Here is a 22,896-nt window from a genome sequence, read left to right on the forward strand (position 1 = left end):
ACAGCGCTCATTTCAACATAAGATTACTTACTGTTTTCCCGCTGGCGCAGGTGTTTTGGCCGCCGCCTAAATTTTCAATAACCTATACGTCAAGAACGCCAAACACTGTAGCTCGTCGTAGCGCTGCAACGCGTCGCCAGCAGCGCTGCCGTTCCCAAATGAGTGTGGGTGTCACGGTAATGCGGTGACGATAACCAACGCACGCGAGGCTGTAAGCTCACGATAGCGTCCACTCTAACCAACTCGAATAAGTCGAACCGTTCTGTTTAGTTCCTTCGTTCCGACGCGCTGAAATTTACGCCTTCACGCCCTCGCCGTCCTGGCAGCTAACGCAGACACGACCGCCTTATAAAGACGTCGTCGAGAGGCATCCCGATGTGACATCTCATTTTACTACGGCGCTCGCCCGGTTCCTCACTGCCCGCGAAGACAAGGGAGCCTCAGTGCAGACCGAGGCAGCGGAGGAAAGACGACCGCCCCGGATTAGCTTCGGCTAAGCTGCGCTAAATGCCGGCTACGAACGTATCCCTCGCCGTCCCCAGAGCGTTAGCTTAACGCCTACATACCGGCTATCCCGAGCGGGCACGAGTCGGTTCACATAATGCCGCCGTCTTGTTCGACGATTGCTCTCCTCCGCAGCCCCTTAACCTCCATCCGCGTACTTCTATAGCGCTGAACAGCAAGGGACTCGCCCACGACTTGGAAGACGGTTTGCCCAGGCCTACTTCGCATTGCTCGTGTTATTTCGTTGCCGTAGCCTTGCTTCGCCAGTCTACTGTCAGTTTACTGCTATGTATTCGCGTCTTGCTATTGTGTTTCCCTGAAAGCGTTGTTCATACGCTGACTGCGATCTTCTCGCTTTCTTCCTCGTTTCATAACTTTCGTCTTTGCTTTTTTTTTTTTCTGTGAGGCCTTCGATTCGTAGACTGTTTTGCTGCGTTGTCGTCGTTCTGTTTACTGAATCAATCGTATCTTCAATACGTGTTCGTTTTTCTACGTCTTATTGCAAACCTCCATTTCTGTCGCCAGTTCTTTGCGTGACCCGTAGCCTTTCTTTGGATGTCGTCGTCGACGTATTCTTAAAAGCCTAATTCATAACCATGATTTTGTGCGTTCTTCTACGTTGCCTTCCTTTTCAGGCTTTTGTTGTTCTTCTTTCTCTTCAATTGTTCCCGCGCTTAATATTGCTCCAGCATTCCCTCCTCCTTCTCTTCCTCTTTCTCCTCCCTTTTATGACCGTCTTTTCATTCATTCTCTCGTTCTCTCCCCACCGTTCCGCTGCATCTGTTCTGGTGGCCCTGTGAAAACAAAGGCGGCGGCTGTGGGAGCGCGGCCTGTCCTGCCTGGCACGTATGATATATGGATTACTGTTGCTTTGACGGGCACGCCATGAGAAGCGAGCGGAGCCTTATGGGCGCCGGTAACTTAAGGCTACGAAATAAGGCGAAGGGGAAAAAAACCAACAAACAAAAATCCGGCGCGGTGCTCCGGCTCGTCTTGGCTGTGGCCGGCTCGTTTGTTAGCAGCTTCGTCTAGCCCTCGGGCGCTTGGCCTGACCCTCCGACGGGCTCGCTGGCATCGCTGTAGAGGTGCCCTTGCGAGTGAGCGACGCCGTCCGTGGCGAAGTGCGCTAAAAGGTATACTAGTCATCTTAACTCCGAGCTAAAGCTTCTCACCATTTATTTCGGGGACCCGCTACAGCGGCGATGTTGACCTATATAGCTGTTGTAGACGACCTAACTAGAAGTAGTTTTTGAGCAGAGAGAAACGGACACGAGCTTACTTCCTGTCGTCGCTGGCTGGTCCCAACCATAGATGACGCTGAAACCGAGGATATCACGCGACATTATACGGATGGCTTTTACCTAAGAATGAGTACACGTCAGGGTTCCGGCATCGCCCGAACGCTCCACGGCCGAAACGTTGAATCGATGCCCCTGTAAATCTGGCTTCGCGGAACTTCTTACTGCATTCGTCGAAACTTTGTCGCTTAAAAGCATGTAGCCTTAGTTCTAACATCTTCTCCAGAGCTTTCCCCGCTACTAAGTGTACCAGTGGGTGCATCTAGGAACAAGCACGAACACCGCTAGAGATTTATTCAGGATATTCGGTCGATAACACCGAAAGAGGGAGAAATTCGCCGATCACTGCGCGCGCACGCACGCTGTTGCTTGTGTTTTCACGAAGAGTGTTTGTTTTCCTATGCGCAAGCGTTCACAGAGGTTTTCGCCCGCAAACGCGGTATACCGTGCACGCGCGGGTGAGAGGAGCTTTCCTCCTTTCCCGGTAAAATAAATATCCGCCTTCTCGTCGCCATCGCCGAAGTTCTGGCAAAATCGCGCGTCCTTATCCTTCCACGGCGGAGAGAGGGAGAGCGCTCGACTTGAAGAGAGACTTACAAAGGTCTTGTTTGGTACAACCGTACCGTACATCCGCGCGCTCAGAAAGCGAGCTAGGAACGAACGAGCTGGGAGCGTACGGCCCGGTAAACATCTAAAAGGAACGCGCGCAGTATGCCAAAAGGGGAAATTTGTATACATAAGAAGGGGGTGGAATCGAGGAGAGGAGAAGACTGGGGTTCGGCCGTAAGCGGGTCATAAAAACACAAAACTGCGGGTTAAGGTTGGGAATGGTTTGGAAGAAAGAAGTACACACACAGCAGCGCCCAAGGGGCGCCACCGAAAAATGAACCAAACGAAACGGGGAACAACAAAAGAACACACACCGTCCAGCTAACAGCGCTTCCACCCCCCACACCCAGTCATTCGTTCGTTCGGTTCGCCCTCTGATTTATTCGTTCGTCGTTTCCCCAGCAGCCACGGACGGACGGACTCTGCAGCAGCGGCTGGCCCTTTTTCGACTTCCATTTATTTCGCCTTGTCTTTCTTTTTATTTCTACTCCTAACATATACGTTTTGTCGGTTTCCGCTTTACTCTCATCCAAAGGCGTGGTGACGGCGGTGCTCTCTCTCTCGTCTCCCTCTCTCCACATTTGGCAGTATGTGCACCAGCGAGCCGCATCACTCGTCATACCCCCTCTCAATGTTTTCTCTTTTTGTGTTTTGCCCCACGCGCACCACGTCGCTTATTATTATTATTTTTTCTGCTCCCTCCCCCCCTTCAAAATGCCGATTCGTAAAAACGGAGGCCGTAGAGAAGGGAACGCCGATGTGGCGAGAGCGAGAGAGAGAGCGGGAGGACCGCAAAATAGGCGAGGAGGAAACGCCGACGGCGTGTGTATAAAATAGGGAAATAAATACAACGGCTGTGAGAGAGAAGGACGACGGCGTTAGGTAAGGGGGGCACGACGTGGAAAGGGCCGCCGGGTTACAGCGGCTCGCCGCGTAAAGAGAGGAGGCGGGAGAGGGAAGAGAGGAGGGGTGCCATTACCGATGTCGCGTGCTCGCTCGCTCGCAGCACCACGCACACGTTCACTCGCTCGCGCTGGCTGCAAGCGGCAGCAGCGGCCGTACTCGTCATTTCCTTGCGCCGCCGCGGTGCAGGGGAGCTTCGCCGCCGAAGCGGCCCGGCCGGGACTGTCGCCGTTCACAACTGCCCGCGCGTGGTTATTTCATTCACGACGTGTTTGTTCTTCGAAGTCACCGGCTCTTGCGACACCGGTCGCCAGCAACTCGGCTCCTCTCCGGTTTGACCGTCACTACTGTACCTGACTCCATCTACTTGTCGCTTGGGGACGAACTGTGCGAAACGACAAGACTCGTGTCTGCTGTGTGGCGTGTGTGTGTGTGTGGGCCGGAGCGCGACGTATCTGTGAGCGCGGAGCGGCGTCCGACTTCTTACCACGTGCGGGCTCTGCATCTTCCTACATCCGCAAGAGGAAGAGGAGGGGGAAAAGTCCAGAGAGAGTTTGTCGACGAGAGCCCGACGGTGCGCGTGTGTCTGGCCTCCCTGCCTGCTCGCTTACTTGCTTTGCCCGCGCTCGCCGTGCGAGGCCTTCTCTCTTTCTGACAACGGCGGGAGCAGCAGCAGCAGCCCGCCGCCGCTCCACCTCCCCGTTCGTGCATCTCCGCCCGTGTGGCGCTAGACTCCACCCCCCTGGAAACGGCGGCGACGCCGCGCGAAAGGCGACAGATCGGCGGCGGCCCGCTTTCACAAGCGCCCCGAGAGCGCGTGTCAAGCAACGCGATACGCGGCTGCCGCCAGTGTGGGCGCCCACCGTGTTGCGCGTGCGTGCGCGTGCGTGTGTGTGTGCGTGCGCGTGTGAGCGTCTGCGCGCGTGTGCTGCCTCGTTTTCTCCGCTTACGACGTCGCTGAGCGCGCGCCTCGTTCTGCGTCGCTGAAGGTGACAACGAACAAACACGTTGCTTTCCTCGGACTCGCCGCCATCGAGGCCGACGCAGGCCCCAGCGGGATATTCGAAACGAGCGAGTCCCACACCTCCGGGGAAACGGATAACCATCCCTGCGACCTGGCGTCCGCCGAGAGCACGAGAGAGGCGACGGCGTGAGAAATGTGTCCCGACGGTGACGCCGAAGCGGGACCGCTGACGCTGCCGGTCGCGCCGGCGTTGCGACGTTTCGCTTTCGTCGCTCCTGCTGCCTGTGTTGGCGATGTGCTGGGGGTGCGCTGTTGTTGTTGCTCCTCCTCGTCGTCGTCGTCGCCGGGAGTTTTCGTTGAGCGTATTGCGTCGCGAGGTTGCACCGTCCAGCAGCGTCGTCTAGGAGGCGTCGTGCCACGCGAGAGCCACTGACATCGTCGACTTGTCGGCGACGTGATTCACGCTGCCTCGAGCTGAGCGCGAGGCAATCGCATAGTAAGTGAAACGAACGCGGCGCGCTCTTCTCTATTTCGGGTACGGTCGAGGATGAGTCGCATCGAATTGTTAGGACAGCGGGACAGAACTATTATTATACGAGACTTTCCTTGTTCTTTGAAATGAGCACTTACGTTATCGGCTGATAAAGCTATAATTACACTTGCAATCTCAACGGAAAAGGAGAAACTGTGTTGGGGCGCCATGATGAGGCAGAGTCGATGGTTGTTAGGTCGAACGATTGCGGACGCAGCTACGATGAAACGTAGCACACAAAGTGTGTCTTCCATCGTGCCAAGCTTGGCTTACGTATTCCTACTTGTAAGCAATGATTGTACAAGTACATACTTGGCTTTGTGTGTAGATGTAGGCTACGTCAATCATTCGATTCCTAAATCGGTAATCCCGTCGACGCAAAAAATTTTACTGCTCGTTCAGACTTGATGGCCAGTGCTCAGTGGGGCTCGAGAAATGCCCCTACAGTTCCCGTCACTTAAGCAAGCTAAAACGTTAGAGACGTTGCTTTTCTGAAGTGCGAAAAGCGGCCTGTCATACTGGGTATAAACGAGTTTTCTATTTGGCGTGGCAGTAACCTCGTGTAACGCTGTAGTTGGCTTTGACTCTCATCGCACCTCTCATATGCCTGGTGTACGTTGTTGAGATTCAACGTGGTTCAAAAGCCTAAGCGCTCGGCTCACTCGTAGACTATTTCCACCGCTTGTGGCCGAGTGTCATAAGTCTATTCAAAATGTCACTTTTCAGAGTTTTCATAATAGTTTTGACGCTCTTCGGCACAAATCTAGCATCGATGATTCGGTTGGCTGGGCGCTGCATCGTAACGCATAGGCGTCATACGACGTCATCTCTCAACGTCGTGCATACTGAATACGAAAACTACTCCCGCAGGGTTACCTGAGTGCTGCTATAGAGGCGTACTTATACAAATGTGAAGCCTGCGTGATTATCGTGTTCGACTCTGAACCGCAAATATTGTGAAATCTCCGTGTATTGGGATTCCCTTCAATGTGCGTCGGAGCTCCAACTCTTTTGTTTGACAAGATCGAAGTGGCAGCAAAGATAAACCGTCAGTCACTCGGCGTTATACTGTATCGGTTCTAAACGCATTCGAGCTCTGAGCGAAACGTCAGATGATTAAAAGGCCAGGAGATACTGAGTTTTCCTGTGAATGATTCTCGCACTTCGGGTGTTCAGATTTGATTGTCGCTCTGCTACATTGTTTGATCGACAGCTGACTGTGTCCGGCTGTGTGTCGCACTGGAAGTAAGCATTCAAGTATTTGCAATGAGTGCAAATATCACTAAGTCCCACACCGATGCGCTGGGAACCGTTCTCTTCCCTCAAAAGAGTGTTGCGTCACACAGTGGGGGAACAAGCTCGCACCACCTTGCGACTCCCTGGGCAGGGATAACATAACGATTCTATCCCAGTGCTATAGGAGGTATCCAAATCCACGACCCCGCAACCCTTGCCTCTGGGTAAGAGAACGAGACACCAAAGGCTATGCTTTAGCGGGCTTCATACGTCGGGAGTGATTGCAGAGCCGAAAACACGTCATGGTCGTCATATTTCAGACGTCACATATTCTCTTCCGCGTTTTCTCAGTGGTCCGAGCAGCGCTGTGCCCACGTTATCACTGGGATCTGCCAGCCGTTAAGGCTGGATGATAGGAAGGGAATAGAATTGAGCTAAATGAATCGTTTCATTATACCTGTTCTATATTGTTCACCGCGTGATTTATATGTCTGGAATATATATAAATCGAGAAATACTTGCACTGATATGTAGATGGCGATATATGGGGTTTTGTGGCTCAAATGTTGGGGATGGCCGAATAGCGCCATGAAATGGCACGAAGTAGTCGATGGTGCGGTCAGTGACAAAGAGTATGTCAACAATAAAACCCAGCCTTTAAGACGCAAACACCAGGAGAGGCTAAGTTCCATCGTTTCTGAAAGTATGTACCAACAGGCCCAGCAACAGACTCTTCTACGAGTACATCAAGCTAGCATATCAACCCTTTCATAGCATAACCTTTGTGTTGATAACACACCTCGCTAGGTTAGTCTTTGTTGTAACTGTAAAACACACATATGTCTTGCACACTTGTACAGCGACCGATCTTAGGCCTCTACACAGCCATGTGACATCTACTGAAACGTCAGTGTGAGAAGCTAATCAACAGCCGTTGCATAGTTAAAAACGATGTGTGTATTCGACCTTCTTTATTTACATAGTTCAACGTCCCAAAGCAACGCTCGGGCTACGAATGACGCATAGACGGGGATTAGCCTTGCCGACAAGCGTCTCTACATTTCGTCCACGTCGAAATGCGGCCGCCGAGACCGCGGGAGTCGCACCGGCGACTTCTTGCTCACTCGCAGAACGCAGTGGCCACCGAGCCTCCGCGGAGGGTTTGATTTCATTGTTGGGCTATGGGACTGTCGGTCCCAGTCATCATTTCCGAGCGGTCGCTTTCAAATCACGCTTCTTTCCTTCCAAACTCAGCTTAGCTGCACTCATCGATATGATTGATACTCTTGACTTCACCAATCGCAAAAAGATTAAAAATAACATTATTCGGACATTCTACAGAAAGTTTATAGACGTCTTGCTGGTGAAGCATATAGATTGTCAATAGACAACCCACAAGCTCGTGACCTCACAGTTTTTCTTTTTTTTCTTCGTCTTCTAATGTGCGTAAACTCTTTCTTTTTTTGATATAACCGATAAGAATAATGCGCGCAAACTGTCTGGAAATGAACTGATCAGAATACTACGAACCGCAATAGGTCAGAGGTAATAAGAGTTTCAAGTGACGTTTGTATCGAGGCATTACGTAGACTGACATGGCCGCGAAGACAAGGAGTTTACCACAAATGTTAAGTGATGGGAATTTACGTGCCAAAACCACTTTCTGATTATGAGGCACGCAAGTCTACAAGAAATCCGCTATCGTTTCTACGCTGTGGCAGGCAGCATTTAGACACAAGTGTCCATTGCGCTGCTATTGCACACGCCACCGGCAATTCTTTTGATGAGGGGCATAGCTTGAGCAATATTCCTTTCCTGGCATGGAATTTAATTCACACTGAAGTTACTAGAGGGCGCTGCGAATCGGTTTGATAACACGGGAACGACAGATATAGTAACAAGGATTTGTCTTATCTTCCTGTTTGCAGCTTCAGGCGTTCTTGATGCGTTACTTGTCACAATTAAACCGCCTTTATTGGTCCAAATTTCCCAGCAATCGCTGTTTTCCAAACGCGTGACGCCAATGGGAATGGGAACGTGCATATGCATTGCAAATTATTGGATGTACATCGAAATATATTGTTGAATGCAATCAATTTGCGTAGCCACAAACTCGTTTTGAAGCCAGCGGGATGAAGCGTGCAGAAATTCGTGCACTATGGCCATCATTCCAGTGCCAGCTAAACCGCCACGCTTGCAGGTTTTCTATAAACACTAGCTCCGGCTTTCAGTGTAATAATTCTTATAGGAAACTACGTTTACGAATGTGCTTTCATTACCGATCTCAGAAACACGCCACATCTTGAAGCCCGTGCCTGATTTCCTCATTATAACGCCTGACGTGAACGCGCCCAAGGAAAGGCAAATGAGCATCTCGGGCACGTCCGCCCCTGGCATTGTTTTGACCAAGTCAAGCGTGGGCTTCAAGTTGAGACACGTCTCTGAATACGCTGGCAAACCCAGTCATCAGGAAGGGCACCGCCTTACACTCGGTGGAGGAGATGAGAAGCTTACAGTCGACGAACGTTTGCGAATAAGGCTGTCGTGTAACACAAAACTCAAATAGAATGTTGCCAGGGTCCAAGAACTTTCGTTTCAGAAAATGTTATCTTTGGAAGAACGTGCGCCAGCCTCAGTGACCGATTGTGGGCCTGCTGTGCGTCCTACTGCAGTGTTATCTCCCTATCTTACCCTTCCTATTCTGCCTTTCCCTCATAGGGTAGCAAACCGGACCCGGCTCGTCTGGTTGACCTCCCTGCCTTTCTTATCCTTGCTATCTCTCTCGAGTAGAATGCCTATGTCACCAGCCACGAGATGACACTGTTCTCGCACTGATCTTGAGTATACCGGTGTTCAGCACCACTAGAGCGCTGACGAGCAGCCTGGGTGTACATACGCGGGCTAATTCGAACCGGTTCCATGCGACATTCAGAACTGTTTGGAACAGCGAAACATAAAGCTGTTTGGAATTCTCAACTGAGTGCAGTTAACATTTTTTTAGCAGCACACACGCCTCAGGGCTATTAAAGATGGCGACCGTTTGTACTGCTTAAATGCATCTGAGTCACCATTTTCTCTTCCGAGCTGTGCCGAAACGTTCTAACTTATTGAAGAGCTACAGCTCCCGTATTTAGCAGGCTTCTTCGCACAACGCTCCTTTCGTTTGGTATTTGAATGTGTTCTTTCCGTCGCCGTAACAGATCGCGTGCAGCGTTACCAACGCGCTCTGTTACGGCAGTTCGGATAAGGGAACAGGTTGCGTTTACGTCACGAAGTTCCACCTCTGCAGCAGCGAGATCTACTGCACATTTTCGGAATCTCTGTCGGGTAACGAAGCTAAGCAGTCTGATTTCTGGCGCAGGTGTCCGCTTATAAGACTCCTAGTGGGGCGTATTCTATCTCGTGTACCCTGTATTGCAATGATATATTGCTTCGCGCAGCTTAATTGTAGCTTAGAGATAGTTGTGTGAATTGGCCGCAGTGGCCGCAGGCGAAAGTAGCACGGACATGTCGGCTCTGCCACGGTGTCTGAAATTTCATCGACAAAACCGTAATGTGCAAGGGATTTAGACCAACTGAACCGTGCTGAAGCTCAACGCTTCAGCACAGCGTGTTCTGGCGTTATTTATTCAGTATGACGGCCAAGTTTTTGTGACAGCGCGGTGCCGTGAATGTGAGCGCCCCAGAGCGTAAAAGAGCTTTAGGTTAGAGGAACCAAAAGGCTTGCTTTCCGCTTGGATATCGCAAGCTACTTGGGTCGCAGCAAGACCCAAGAAGCCTTTGGGTCTTGCTGAGTGCCCCGTTGTGTACAGCGTAGCCCTTTTGTACAAATGTTGTGCCTTGACAGCGTTTTGATCGCCGCGTCACATATGTCTGCGTACTTCTTCCTGTATTATCAGTATTTACCGCCACGATTTGGTCTATCAAGAAAAGCTCCTACAATGTTGTCTCAGAAAATTCTGCTGTGAACATATTATGTCATGCATTTCCTTGTTTCAGTTACGAGAACTTATTGTGTGAATTTTTTTTTTCTTCCTTTCGTTATGCGCAGGCCTGCAAGAACGGGAGAGGGAGCGAGAACACACAAGCACAAGCCAGGCTCGCAGCACCCGTAAAAAGAAAAAAAACTAGAAACTACAAGAAAACGACGACGAAGAACTACAACCGCAGCACAACACTCGAGAGAGCGACAGCGCGAGCACAGTCTACTCGGGGACCGGGAGGGAGCCAAGATGCGTCGCACTCGATCCGCCCAGAGCCAGCGAGGCCGGTCGTGACCGCCATGTAGTCAGCGCCGCTCCGGCCAGAGCCACCCTCGCGCTCTCCGAACCGACATACGACCGCAAGAGGGTCGTCGCTGGGTCGTGTCGTCCGCAGGCAACCACACTAACCGCGAGAAGGCGTCCCCGAATCGACAAACGACAAGGGACTGCGAAGGCCCGCTAGTCGCAGCCCCCGCCTTGCAACCCATGAACCTTGACTGCTACCCGGCCGACGGGACGGCGGGAATGTCCCCACCGCCGAGAGACGTGTCGCCACCGGCCGCGCCCTGCCATGCCGACGTAGCCGGCGGATCCGGCGACGAGGACCCGCTCGCCTACCAGACAGACCCGGGCCGCACCGGAGCCGACGAGCCCCGCGCCAAGAAGCGGCGCAAGCAAAGCAACCCCGTCCGCTACCACACGTCGCCCGTGGTCCTTCCGGAAGGCCCCGATGACCTGGTCGTCGCCGCGGCAACGGACCCGGTCGGGTCGCCCACCGACGACGACTGTATCGACGACGTCCCGGGCTCGGCGACAAGCCCCGCGGCGCAGAGCGATGACACGGTCGTCGACTCGGGCGTCCTCAACCTCGAGATCAGCAAGCGTCGCCGCAGGGACGAGTCCAACGGGGAGCCCTCGGAAGCGGCGGGCCCGCTGCGCTGCCACCACTGCAACGCCGGCTTCGCCACTGACGACCAGCTCCGGCTACACATCGAGGAAGAGCACGTGCAGAAGCTCCTCGAGAAGCAGCTCCAGCAACAGGCGAGCTACAATCGAGCGTTCGCCGCCGCCGCGGCTGCGGCTGCGGCCGCCGCTGGGGACAAGAACTCTGGCTCGACTAGCTCGCTGGAGATGCAGAACCCGCCGCCGTTCCTGGACCGGAAGCCGACGGTCAGCGAGACAGCAGAGTTCGCCAAGAATCACCCGTTCCCGTTCCCAGCGATGCCGCCCCTCATCCCGATCTCACAGAGCGGCAACGAAGTCAAGCCCGGCAGCCTGCCTGTCCCCCTCGGCATGTTCCCCAATCCAATGGCGCCGTTCCTGTTTCCCGTGCTTCAGCAGCAAGGCCAGAACGCGTCGACGCCAATGCCGAACGGGAGCTCGGCGCCTTCGGGTAGCATGCGCATCTTCAACCCGGAAGCATTCTGCGAGCTGTGCAACAAAGAATTCTGCAACAAGTACTTCCTCAAGACTCATAAGGCGAACAAGCACGGCATCTACTCGGTGGAGTCCCTGGTCAGCTCCCCGTACGCACCGGGTTTCTTTCCGCCGGGACTGAGTGGCCCACCGTCCATGCAACTGATGCTTCAGGGGCCCATGTCTGATCCAAGCATGGCCGGCCGTCAAGGTATCATCAATATGGAGTCTTTCTGCGAGATCTGCCAGAAGGAGTTTTGCAACAAATACTTCCTGAAGAAGCACAAGCAGAAAATCCATGGCATTGTGGACCCTACAACTCAGCAGCAACAGCAGCAGCAACAACAACTTCCACAACAGCAGCAGCAGCAACCACAGCAGAGTAGCTCCGCCGATAATATTGTCGAGCGAAAGATGAGCACGTCACCGACGGGCTCCACCTCCACAGATCCAGCGGGCATGGCAGCGGGCACGGGGAACGACAAGAACGGTGGCCCGATGCCCCTTGAGCAGCACCAACAGCAACAACAACAGCAACAGCAGCAGCAACAACAGCAACAACAGCAACAGCAGCAGCAGCAGCCGCCTTCCGATCCGTTCCGCATGGACTTCTCGAGCCTGTATCCGGGCGTCAACGGCCGCTTCAGCATGCCGAGTCTCACGCCACCGACAGGAACGATGGTGACGTCGGCGTCCAGCAACTCGCCTATCGTCAGTTCCTCTGTATGCGGCGACCCGAAGTCGCTTCCGGCGTTCTTCAACCAGAACTCGTCTTCAAGCACAGAGAGCGGTTCCACCACCGTGTTCACGCCGGAGAAGCTTCGAGAGATGGGCGTCATCAACGCGGAGGCATTCTGCGAGATTTGCTGCAAGGAGTTCTGCAACAAATACTTCCTCCGCACCCACAAGCAGAACAAGCACGGCATACCGGCGACAGATGCGCCGAAGGGAAACCCGCCGCTGGGCCCACAGCATCATCAGCACTCGATGTCACACCACCTGATGCCGCCGGCAGTTTCCATGGCACCGCCCGTCGGCGCCGCTGCCACCATGTCGACTCCTCAAGATACGCCCGAGAACTTGACGACTCCCTCAAGAACAGCGGGAGGCGGGACCAGTCCGGAATCCGCAGTTTTAAAGTCCACCTTCGCCAGCGACTTCGAGCCGACAGCGGACCTGACCTGCGAGATCTGCAACAGGCCCTTCTCCAGCCAGTACCTGCTGAAGATGCACAAGTTCTACACCCACAATGTTCCGTACGTGAAGGAAGAGGACGAGGAGTCCAAGCCGCCTTCGCCCATCAGCGGCGGCAGCAACATCCAGGTCAGGGCCCTGTGTTCCACGCCACGCGAAGACGTCTTGCGGCTGGGCCGGCAGCCGGAAGCTTCCGGCGGTGGCGCTTCTTGCCATACGGAGGACGCGGCGAGCCAAGACTTGCAGAAGCTGCAGAGCATGATACGCGACCTGACGGCCTCCATCGCCAACGAGAACAAGGTCGTCTGCAACGTGTGCCGCACCGAGTTCGACAACAAGTACTTCCTACGGGCGCACATGATGAACGAACACGGCGTTCTCCTCAATGAGGACGGCAGCAGTCTGGCACCGGGCTCCTCATCGCCCGCGAGTGCTGCCTCCACGCAGCAGCAAAGGGGTCCCGGAGACCTTCCGCCGCCGCCGTTCTCGGCGGTCGCCTTTCCGTCGCCCGTGTTCGACTCGGAGGCCTTCTGCGAGATATGCCAGAAAGAGTTCTGCAGCAAGTACTTCCTCAAGACCCACAAGCAGAACATCCATGGCATCAACATGGATATCGACGTGGCTTCGGCTCCCAAAAAAGACGACGTAGGCCAAGCCAAGAACGCCGTCAGCAAGGTCAGTGGCCCGCTGGTTCCCGTGCCGCCACCGCCGCTCTTGTCCATGGCGATGCCTTCGGTGCCGACGCCCGACAAGGCCAGGAGCTCGGTGACGGGGCGCAACTACTGCAACATCTGCAACAAGGAGCTGTGCAACAAGTACTTCATGAAGACCCACATGTTGAAGATGCATGGCATAAACCTAGACGAACACCCTGCCGAGGCGGCCCGCAACAGCGTCATCGGCGGCGTCACCTGCGAAATCTGCCAGAAGGAGCTGTGCAGCAAGTATTTCCTCAAGGTTCACAAGCAGAACACGCACGGCATCATCGAGGATCCGGCCAAGGAGAACTCAAACCACAGCTCAGCGGGAGGCAGCAGTGCGGACAGGGGAGAGATGCCGACCTCCTTCCAGCCTGGCGAAGTGAGCGACGGCAGCAACCGAAGCTTCAACCACTACACAGAGGTGTGCCCGCTGTGTGACAGGCGCTTCAAGAGCATCAAGTGGCTCAAGACGCATATGGTGAACGACCACAGCGACATGCTCAAGGAGAACGTCTACAGCCGCATGGACAGCGTTCCTCCGGGCGCAGCGAAGCTGTGCATCATTTGCGGACAGGGCTTCCCGGACAAGGTGGCCCTTCAGATTCACCTCATCAAAGACCACCGCACCACGAGCGAGGAGCTGGGCCTGATGAACTGCTCGCCGGCATCCGCTGCCTCGGAATCCCTGGCTGCCGTGGCCCAAGACACGGTGAAGCTGAACGGCGCTGCTCCGCCGCACCCTGCCGACAGGGCCGCGCACCTCTTCAAGCGGCCCGGCCTGGCGTCCGCGCTAGGCGGCAGCGGCAGCACCCGCATTTACCACTGCTCCTACTGCGTCTATTCTACGCGATGGCTTTCCAACCTCTACGCGCACGAAAAGAGGCACACGGGAGTCAATCTGGAAGGCGAGAAGCGCTTCGTCTGCCGCATCTGCCACCGGGCCTACCGTTACAACCACTCGCTGCAGCGTCACCTTCTCAATCACCGCGCAGCGGGTCTCGCCTCGGCCAGCCTCGCCAGTGCCGCCGCCTCGATCAGACTGCCCAAGACGTCCCAGGAGCAGCCCCAAGACCTGTCCTCGGCGGACCCCGCCAGGGCCTCCTCCGCGGCGCCCGCCCCCACGCAGCAGCAGCCGTCCAAGCTGAAGCGCTACCGCTGCAGCAAGTGCAACCGAAAGTTCCGTTCGCGGGAGCTCTGCCTCAACCACATCTACACAGCGCACGACGCCAAAAGGCCGGTCAAGAGCGGCCGACCGTTCCGTTGTCGCGTCTGCGGCTTCGCCACCAGGGCCTGGAACATCCTCAAGATACATATCATGAAGCAGCACCAGGAGGAGGCGGCCGAAGAGAAGAGCGTCGGCAGCCAGCCGGACGTTTCGGTTCCCGCCGCGGCGAGCACTACCGACGACGAAGGCAAGCCCACCAGGACGCCGACGCCCACCAAGGCGGCGGGCCAGCTGCCCATGACGTACGCCATGCCGCAGAGCCCGCCCTCGGCCGGCACCTTCATCATGCAACCGTTCCTAATAGCGCAGCCCGAGTCGGAGGACACCAAGAACGACACGTTCGTGCCGTCGCTCGTATACCTGCCCGTCTGCCAGAAGGTGTCCCAACCCATGACCGTGGCGTTCACGCTGACGCCCGCTTGAGCCGGGCCCGCTGTTCGGCAAGGCGAGCCCCCGAAGACTTGTACCCCCGCTCCCGCACTGACGAGGGAGGCACGGCACGCGGACACCCGAAGAGACGTCATCACAGTAGTTCGCTCCTTCCCGGAGAGGGTGCGCGCGTGTCGGCTGCAAGCTCTTCGACGCGAGCCTCGCGACGGGTCCACAAAGTCACACGCTACACAAAGACACAACAGAGAAGACACACGCCGCCCGAGGACTGCCCGCGGCAACAGCGAAAGAAATACATCGGAGACGCAGCCACGCATTGGTGTACCACCAGACGCAAGACGACGATGGCAGCGCGCCGTTCGCGCCCTTGCTCCCTCCCTCCTTTGAACACACGTGCAATTTTCTCTTTCCGTCGCCCCTCGGCAGGCCTCGCGTCGTCGCTCTCCGCGAAGTACGAACACAGGAAGGGGAAGCAGAAGCAAGCCTGGCAGGCACCGACCTCGGGTCCTCCCAAAGTCTCGCTCGGGAGGACCGAACACAGCATATCAGCTACACCTGCAGCAGCAGCCACAAAGCAAGTGATCAGCAGCAGCGGCGGCACACGGCCGTTGCCAGTGTCTTCGTCACAGTTTCGTGTGTGCGCGCTACGTGAACTTTTTTTCTCGTCCCCTGTCCCGGACCCCTGCGGGAGAGCATCATTCGCAGCCTACACAAGAGGGAAGAAGACTGGCCTTCGCGCCTTCGGCCGCGCCCCGCCGACAGGGATGCAAGACAATACTACAACAACGGGGTCCACCGGCCGGTGACGCGTCGGACCTGCTTCTTCGCTGCAAACAGTGCGGGACGTTCCCGTGTCATGCGCGTTCCGTAATATCCTTTTTTTTTTCTTCTTCTTCCGGAACTACTACTTCTTCCGCGGAACTTGCTGCACCAGTTCCGTCACTTCAGGAGGTGTGTGTTTTTGTGTGTGCCTCCGGAAAGTGTTCGCTTCGGAGGTGCCCCGACGTTCGTCGGTTTCACAGTGCGTCCTGTGCGCTCCGCCGTGTCCGTAACGTAGCCGTTTCGCATCTTCTTCGACGAAGACGACAGCTCCCGTTGTTCTTGGCCGCCTCGACGGCACCGAGCGAGTCTTCGACCCGACAGTACAACCGCACCGAGGACGAAGGCATCGGAGCGTCATCTTCCCCGTACCCCGGGGAAAAGTCGCCAAGCGTCCGTCTACGCCAGAAGCGGTCGTCGCCGACCCTGCACCTCAGAGTCAGCCTTCTTCGAGAGTGAGCCGTCGCCCCGCTGTGCCACGTTGTCAGCGGGGCTCGCGGACAAGCGAGCCTCCTCCAACTCCTAAAGACGACCTGGGATTAACCGGCGCGCCCGTTTAATTTCGTTTCTGTTCTTTGTTTGTCCTCGTACCTTGACCCCCGCATTGTCTTCTTGTGCGTCGGATGTGCTTGCGGCGACTTTGACAAGGTCAGTCTCTGCCCGTTCCATCACTCGTCTCGTGAAGTTCGCATGTCTATTCTGGGACGACGTTCAGATTGATGACCACAAGGATGGTATATCGCTGCGCCATGCAAGTGCCCAGTCCGAGATTTCTGTTCGCACAGCCCTTTTCCGGTCCGAAAGTTGATCGGCGGCGCCACTCCGAGGTTCCAAAATCGACTTGGCGTTTGACTGTCGTGGGAATGGCATGATACGTGTCATGCCATCCCCAAGGTGTCAGACAAGTTGCCTGATGTAATCACGCTGAGATTTTCAATTACGCGCGAGTGTCGAGGAAAAAACTCAGCAATGCGGATCAGTAATACGCGTCACGAAAAGAGAGCCAGCAGTGTTTTTGTGAACAAATTATCGTTTTACTCATCGCCCTCAGACCGGGCCACGAACTAAATGTTACCTAATTGCGAGCGCGGCCCTTGGGCCGCATAAGCTTTCCCGGCAGTCTAAATTTCATATTCTAATAACGCTGACTTTTAACGAAACGACGTATCACGTGGCACACGCGTTTCGAACCTCGGATTCGCGTCTGCTGAACAGGGATCATCCAGAATGTATTGAGGGGAAGCCGAGCTGCGGGAGTCGGTCGATGCCCGCACCTGTGCCACCGTGGAAGTGAGGTGGCGCGTTGAGAATCAAAACTTTAGTCGCATTGTGATAACACGCCGTTGAGCAGGCCACAAATCAAAAGAGACACGCTGTTGTTACGACTTGCGCTAAAAGTCGCTTCGTTTATTATTTCCTTATCGTTTATTCTGCACCGCGGGCGTCGACCTCCGGCGAAGCTTCACTTGTGACTCGGCTAAATTCTGGAAATTAGAAATGGCACTTGCTGTAGCAGCTTATCTTGCATTCGCGTCGGTCTAAGCTGAGTAACAAGGGCGTATGAAAAAAGGAAAGGCCTCCAAGATTGGTGGTATAAGGCTCTAGTGCGAAGTGCAATAACGTCGAAAGCGCGAGCACGTCTTCTCTGAGGACGTGTGCAAAGAATGAAGATGCCGTGAGCGTAGCTAGTCGAACAGAGTATTTCATGTTTTTTGCCTTTTCCGACTGGTCGAAGAGATAAGACGTATCGCTAGAATAAAGGGAATACACAAGAGAAGGTTGTCAAGTCCCAGCCATGTTAACTAATCGACGAACTCATTACATTATGACGCCGCTGACCTGATGGCCATTGCGACATTTTTCGTAAGTTATATCGCACTCAGAAAGAGATTAACGTATTGCTACAAGTACATATAGAGTACAGATTCAGTCAAGCTCGAAATAAAACAGATTGCAATTTGCTACACCTTCTTGTCCAAATTTCAGGGCGCTGAATCGCAAATTCGTCGAGTCTAGAGATCAGCGTACAGTAACATATAGGTTTGGCAATGGAAACATTCTGTAACTGTAAGATTAGTACGACAACGGAAGGCTTAACCAACTATAGTACATGTAAAACAAGACCAGCTATACGCCTTTATTTTTTAAAGTGCTTAGCTCAGCGACAGTATCGTGCCGTTATGACGTATCGCTGATGCTGCCCAGTTGAGACGGTTAGTTCAAGGTCACAATTCCACAAGGGAACGTCGGTATATATATAAAAAAAAAGAGCGAGAAGAGCTAGCTATTCGTCGAAATGATCGCGGCAATCGGGACATCTCGCTTTAAGCCGAATCGCCGGCTGTCGACATTCGTCATTAATCACTCGTCTCGGCATGCCAGCAGAGAAGTGCGGCGGGCGCTCTGAGACCGTGCACGGCGATTGGCGGCGACATTGTTGTTGTATTTATGCATACGTGCCGTGTTCTCATTTCGGACTGAACCTGTTTGTTCGCATGTTGTGTATGATGGATTACTGCTGCCTGTCTTGCGTATGCCCTCTTCTTGCACGTGCACAACCTCTCTCCCTCTATACCTGAATGCCGAGTCTGTATCGCGATTGTCCCTCTAGTTTGTTGTATATTTTGCCGATAGGCTGTTTCCGTACACCTCTACCGGTGCCCGAGAACTAAGGCCTGACAAAAGTGCGTTCCGGTTTTGATGGCTTTACTTCGACAGTTTCTGTTTTTTTTTTCTCGTAAGCTAGTCTGTGCACTGTAGTAATGATGTTTGTTCCCAAACTGAATCATTCCAACGCCAGCCTGTGCGGCTGGTTGCGACGATTGTGAGAGACTACACACACGCACTCACTACTAGCCTGGGCTTATTACACGCATTTCCGATTGTGCGGGCATACGTTAACATTCAACCGCACTTCAACGGAAAGCATATTGAATGCCATAAAACGTATTAGGAGCACAACGCAATTCCTACAACAATTTTTTTTTTTTCTGTCAGGCCTTACAGTGGAGGCCTCATCGTGTGTAACGCGCTGGGAAAACATCGATTATGCAGCACCAAATAGCCCCACTCTCAACCTTGGGGTAACCCTGGAGTTCGCTGACGAATTTCTGCGAGGCCGACCGAGTCAAGGTCTCGCTCTCCAATTACAGAGCGCCCGCTTCAAAAAGTTCGCGCAGCAGGCACGCAGGAGCCCAATCCACTTGCTTCGTTTCGATGAGGAAAGTGAAACATACCTCATACGCGCCGTTCGAGAAGACGCCCCGATTTTAATTCGCATGTTCACGCATCTACTCCCGAGTCAGGCACTAAAAAGTCTGCAGCCGCGAAATGTACTCTTAATAAGCGCTGGCTGATTCAACGTATTCCGAAAAAGAAGCGGAAGGCCATTGGTATACGCACACTTTAAATGCAAGTCACTTTATAAAAACAGGCAACGTGGCCCCGTCATGTGTGTACAGACCGCCTTGAAAGCACGAATACCAAAGTGAATAAAATCTTGTCCGACAACGTAATACGCCCTTTTATATCGGCGTGTAAACGAACGAGAACGACAGGGACGACAGAGGACAAGAGCTTGTCCTATTGTCCTTCCCGCTGTCTTCATTCGTTTGCGTTTCGATTCGAAAATGGACGACTTCCAAATGGCGTCTTCACCAGCCTCCTAGACAGTAATATAAGTAGTATAAAGACGGTGTCCAACGAAGCCAAAAAAGCTCATGCTATACAGCTAAATAAATGCAACATACAGTTTTATCAGCGAGGACAAAAGATTAGGACAAAAAGAAAAGCAATGCAAGCGCCCTCACAGGGGTTCTTTTTGTTGCCGGACCACTCGCTGCCTCGAATTATTTTTTTCTTATTCTTGAATCCCCGTTTCATTCGGCACTGAAAAAAAGCCTGCTCCCTCTTTTGATGAAGACAAGCCGAGGAACCGCGTCGGTGTAAATTACGCGGCGCACGGATAAAGCTGCGCCAACCATACACAAGTCTGCTCTCCTCCGAATGTACGCGGTGCAAATTTTCTTTCAATTTGTCTCTTTTTTTATCGTTTTCGTTTTTCTTTCTTTACTTTCTTTCAATTTCGTTCCCCGCGCCACCACGCAACCTGCAAGCGAGCTCAATTCGCGTATTCCTTTGTCGATGTAACTTTCAACAAAGGTCCGAAGCTTCGCACATCGCCCCAGAGCGCCAGTTTCCACACACAGCGTGCAGTGCCCGGTGTTGGAGGGGGAGGGGTGGAGGGAGGGGGAGGGGAGTAATTGGAGGGGGGAGTTCGGGGCGACGGTCGAACGCTCGCAGGCAAAGCGAATGGTGAGTGGCAGATATAGACACGCAGACAGGTACCACGAAAGTTAAAAAAAAAGGAAAGAAAGAAAAGAAGAAGGAGGAAAAGAAGTGCAAATAGACTAAACACTCCAATTGCGCCAGGTTGTATGTGAAAAGAGCTCGCGCCCGGTCTGCGGCGCTGTAAAATATATACTTCGGGGATTTTGGGGAACGCCGGGAAAGCCGCCTCTCGACCGGGGCATTAGGACGGGGGGTCGGAAAAGAATCGAGAAAGATGATAAAAAATAAAAGTTCTCTTCGGAAGATCAACAGTGGGAAAAAAGAATAACACTGAACTTGAGAGGAAAGAAGAAATGTAGAGAGGAGCAGCACTGTCGCATCGTTTCCCTGCCTCCTACATCTCGTTTGCTAATCTACTTGCTCGCGCTGCTTTTGTCAAAAAAAGAGAGAAGGAAAGAAACGTAACAGAACGAAAAAAAAAGCACCTGGCAAAGGGAACACAATTCACGCGGGCCGCGGTGAAATGGTGATCAAAGCCGCTACGCGCTCTTGGCTCTCGTGTCTCACGTTACTGAGGTCGGTGCGCTGTAAAGAAATGCCGCGAGAAGAGAGATCTAAAAAAAAAAAAAAAGGAATCACACCGGGGTGGGATTCTGGCAGTGAAAGGCGATCTGGTGCTAAAGCAAGGAGAATAGGAATGTATATATAAAGAAAGACATAAGATAGATATAATTGAGACAGGCTTGAGCCAGTCTCATTGAAAATCCATTAAAGGGAGCAAATAGAGGCTCGGGAGAGAGGAGGGCGAGCCACTCCGATTTCCGATAAGTGGCGCATAAATTTATCTCCGCTGCGCGCGATAAAGAAAATGGCAGCCGACTGTTACGCGCGGGACCAGCTGCGTCACGTCGCCACCGAGATGCGACGGGAGTGTAGGGAAGAACTAAACTGGCAGTAAAGAGGCGGGAGACGGAAATAGTGTAGCAGGGGGAGGGAGGGGGGGACAGTGTACCAAAATTAGGCTTAGGTAGAAAAGCTAACACGGAAAAGAAATAGCTATATGTGTATAGTTATAGGAAAATAGGGACTGCGTAAACGGTAAGAATCCTGATATCTCAGCTTGGCGTTCACGGAAACTGGCAACCTGTCGCCCTGGCGGAGCCGAAAAAAAAAAGCTTTTCTGCTATTCGCAACATCTTTGCAGATATATTAAGAGAAGGTTCTGATATCCGCTACAGGCAGCATACGCCACAAAGCATGTTGATGGCTTTTCATTGTTCCTTATCTCGGAGAAATCAAACACGCAGCGCCAAGGCAAGAAGCCGACGGACAGTCAACACGCCCGTGTGGCTAAATAATAGTAATAAGTGCGGCGTTAATAATTAGAAGAACACACACACGCGCAAAACTAGGTGCTCAAAATTACGCTGGATACCTCCATTACGACTTCCCTCGTAGCTCTCCGCGCAGTTTGAGGACATTAAAGCTAACGATTTAGATTATTTGAAGTGAATTGATTTCATCTGGCGTCTTCCTGGCTTGGTGCTCCTGCGCTGCTTCAGCCTGATTCCACGGTCAAACTCTCCCACCAATCCTCTGAGGTTCGTTTATAACGGGCCCACTGCGGCAATGCCTGCTAAGCAAGCTACGCGCCAACCTCCTCCGCATTTTTTTATATGCGTCCGCAGCTTACCTCCACGTACGCCGCGGTATCGCAGCGCCATCTAGTAGCGAGAAATAGCGTCATCGGTGAGCACTGATGTGGTACCACCCACCGGCCCGCTCTCCCCAACCTCCTTTCCAGTTACGCGCCCCCTCCCTCTCGACTGGACGGCCGCGCGCTCTTTTCAATGCCGACTCTCTTTTTTCTTCCTTAATATTATTTCATCTAGTCTACTTTCTTCTTTCTTTCTGTCCTTCTGCGCCAATGCCTCGCGCACTTTCGTTTTCCTGTTTCTTGATCTCCGTGTCTCCGTACTAACTTCCTCCCCCTCTCTCTCTCTTATATATATATATTTTTGAGTTACGCAGACAGACTGGGACCGCTTGTCCGCGGGCAGACAGAAGCGGGCGACGTGGCGTTGTTTTCACAGCTGCCGAAATTTATAAGAACCGTGTGGGGAGGGCAACCTTGAAATAATAAACGGCTCCTCCATTACTCGCACGCCCAACCACGTCGGGGCGTGGTTCGGAATGCCCGTCTCGAACGGACCAAGGTTAGAGGGAAACCTTACGTGAAACAAAAAAAGTGTAAAGAAAAAGAAGTGGCACTCGAAACAAGCGCGAGAAAAAAAAAATGATAGAACGCGAGTCAAGCATTCCAGTTTGGGAGGTCTGAGTGCAAAGTTGGGTAACTGCCTAGTCTACGTCGAGATTGGTTACACACGTAGCAAAACAAAAAAGAAAGCGAACATCTTGGTCTCTTTCCGTACAGCCTTCGCCATATGTCGCGTTCTGGTGGCAAAGGAACCGCGTGGTATTTTGCCATACCGCCGTTTCTTTTTTTTTTAACTGTTAGTTCGCAGGCAGTTAACCATACACGAACTGCGGCAACTTGCTCGGCGCTAGAGAACAGCCGTGCTCGTTCAAGGGTTAGTTCACGTGACCCAACAGCCTCTGTTATCCGCTGTTGGAATCGTTTAAACGAACTTTTGTAAAGCCACTTTAATGGAGTGTGTTAATATGCGTAATTCATCTTCGAATGTAAGATCGAAATAGCGTTAGCCCATCTTTAAGCGGGATTCTCGCAGAAATAACACATCATTAATTACTCGCGAAAAATCAGAAAACCAGCCTTTGAAAGCGAACCGAAAGCATCTTGTTGCACGAGGA

At 53.2% G+C, this 22,896-nt stretch overlaps 1 protein-coding gene across 2 annotated transcripts in view; it reads left to right on the top strand.

Moving 5' to 3' along the window:
* The window catches only part of LOC135906459 (uncharacterized), a 71,179-nt gene extending 51,189 nt beyond the window's left edge, over window positions 1–19,990 (top strand). The window contains exons 1-2 of one of the 2 annotated variants that reach the window (XM_065437840.1): window positions 3,471–4,774; window positions 10,098–19,990. In XM_065437840.1, coding sequence (XP_065293912.1) covers window positions 10,516–14,988 — 4,473 coding nt within the window. In that variant the 5' untranslated portion in view covers window positions 3,471–4,774; window positions 10,098–10,515 and the 3' untranslated portion in view covers window positions 14,989–19,990. Of the gene's footprint in view, window positions 1–3,470; window positions 4,775–10,097 lie in introns of those variants that run through there. The other variant, XM_070525097.1, reaches the window with a different exon arrangement.
* Window positions 19,991–22,896: the final 2,906 nt, after the last annotated feature.

This window comes from Dermacentor albipictus, chromosome 9 (assembly GCF_038994185.2).
Source record: "Dermacentor albipictus isolate Rhodes 1998 colony chromosome 9, USDA_Dalb.pri_finalv2, whole genome shotgun sequence".
NCBI lineage: Eukaryota > Metazoa > Arthropoda > Arachnida > Ixodida > Ixodidae > Dermacentor > Dermacentor albipictus.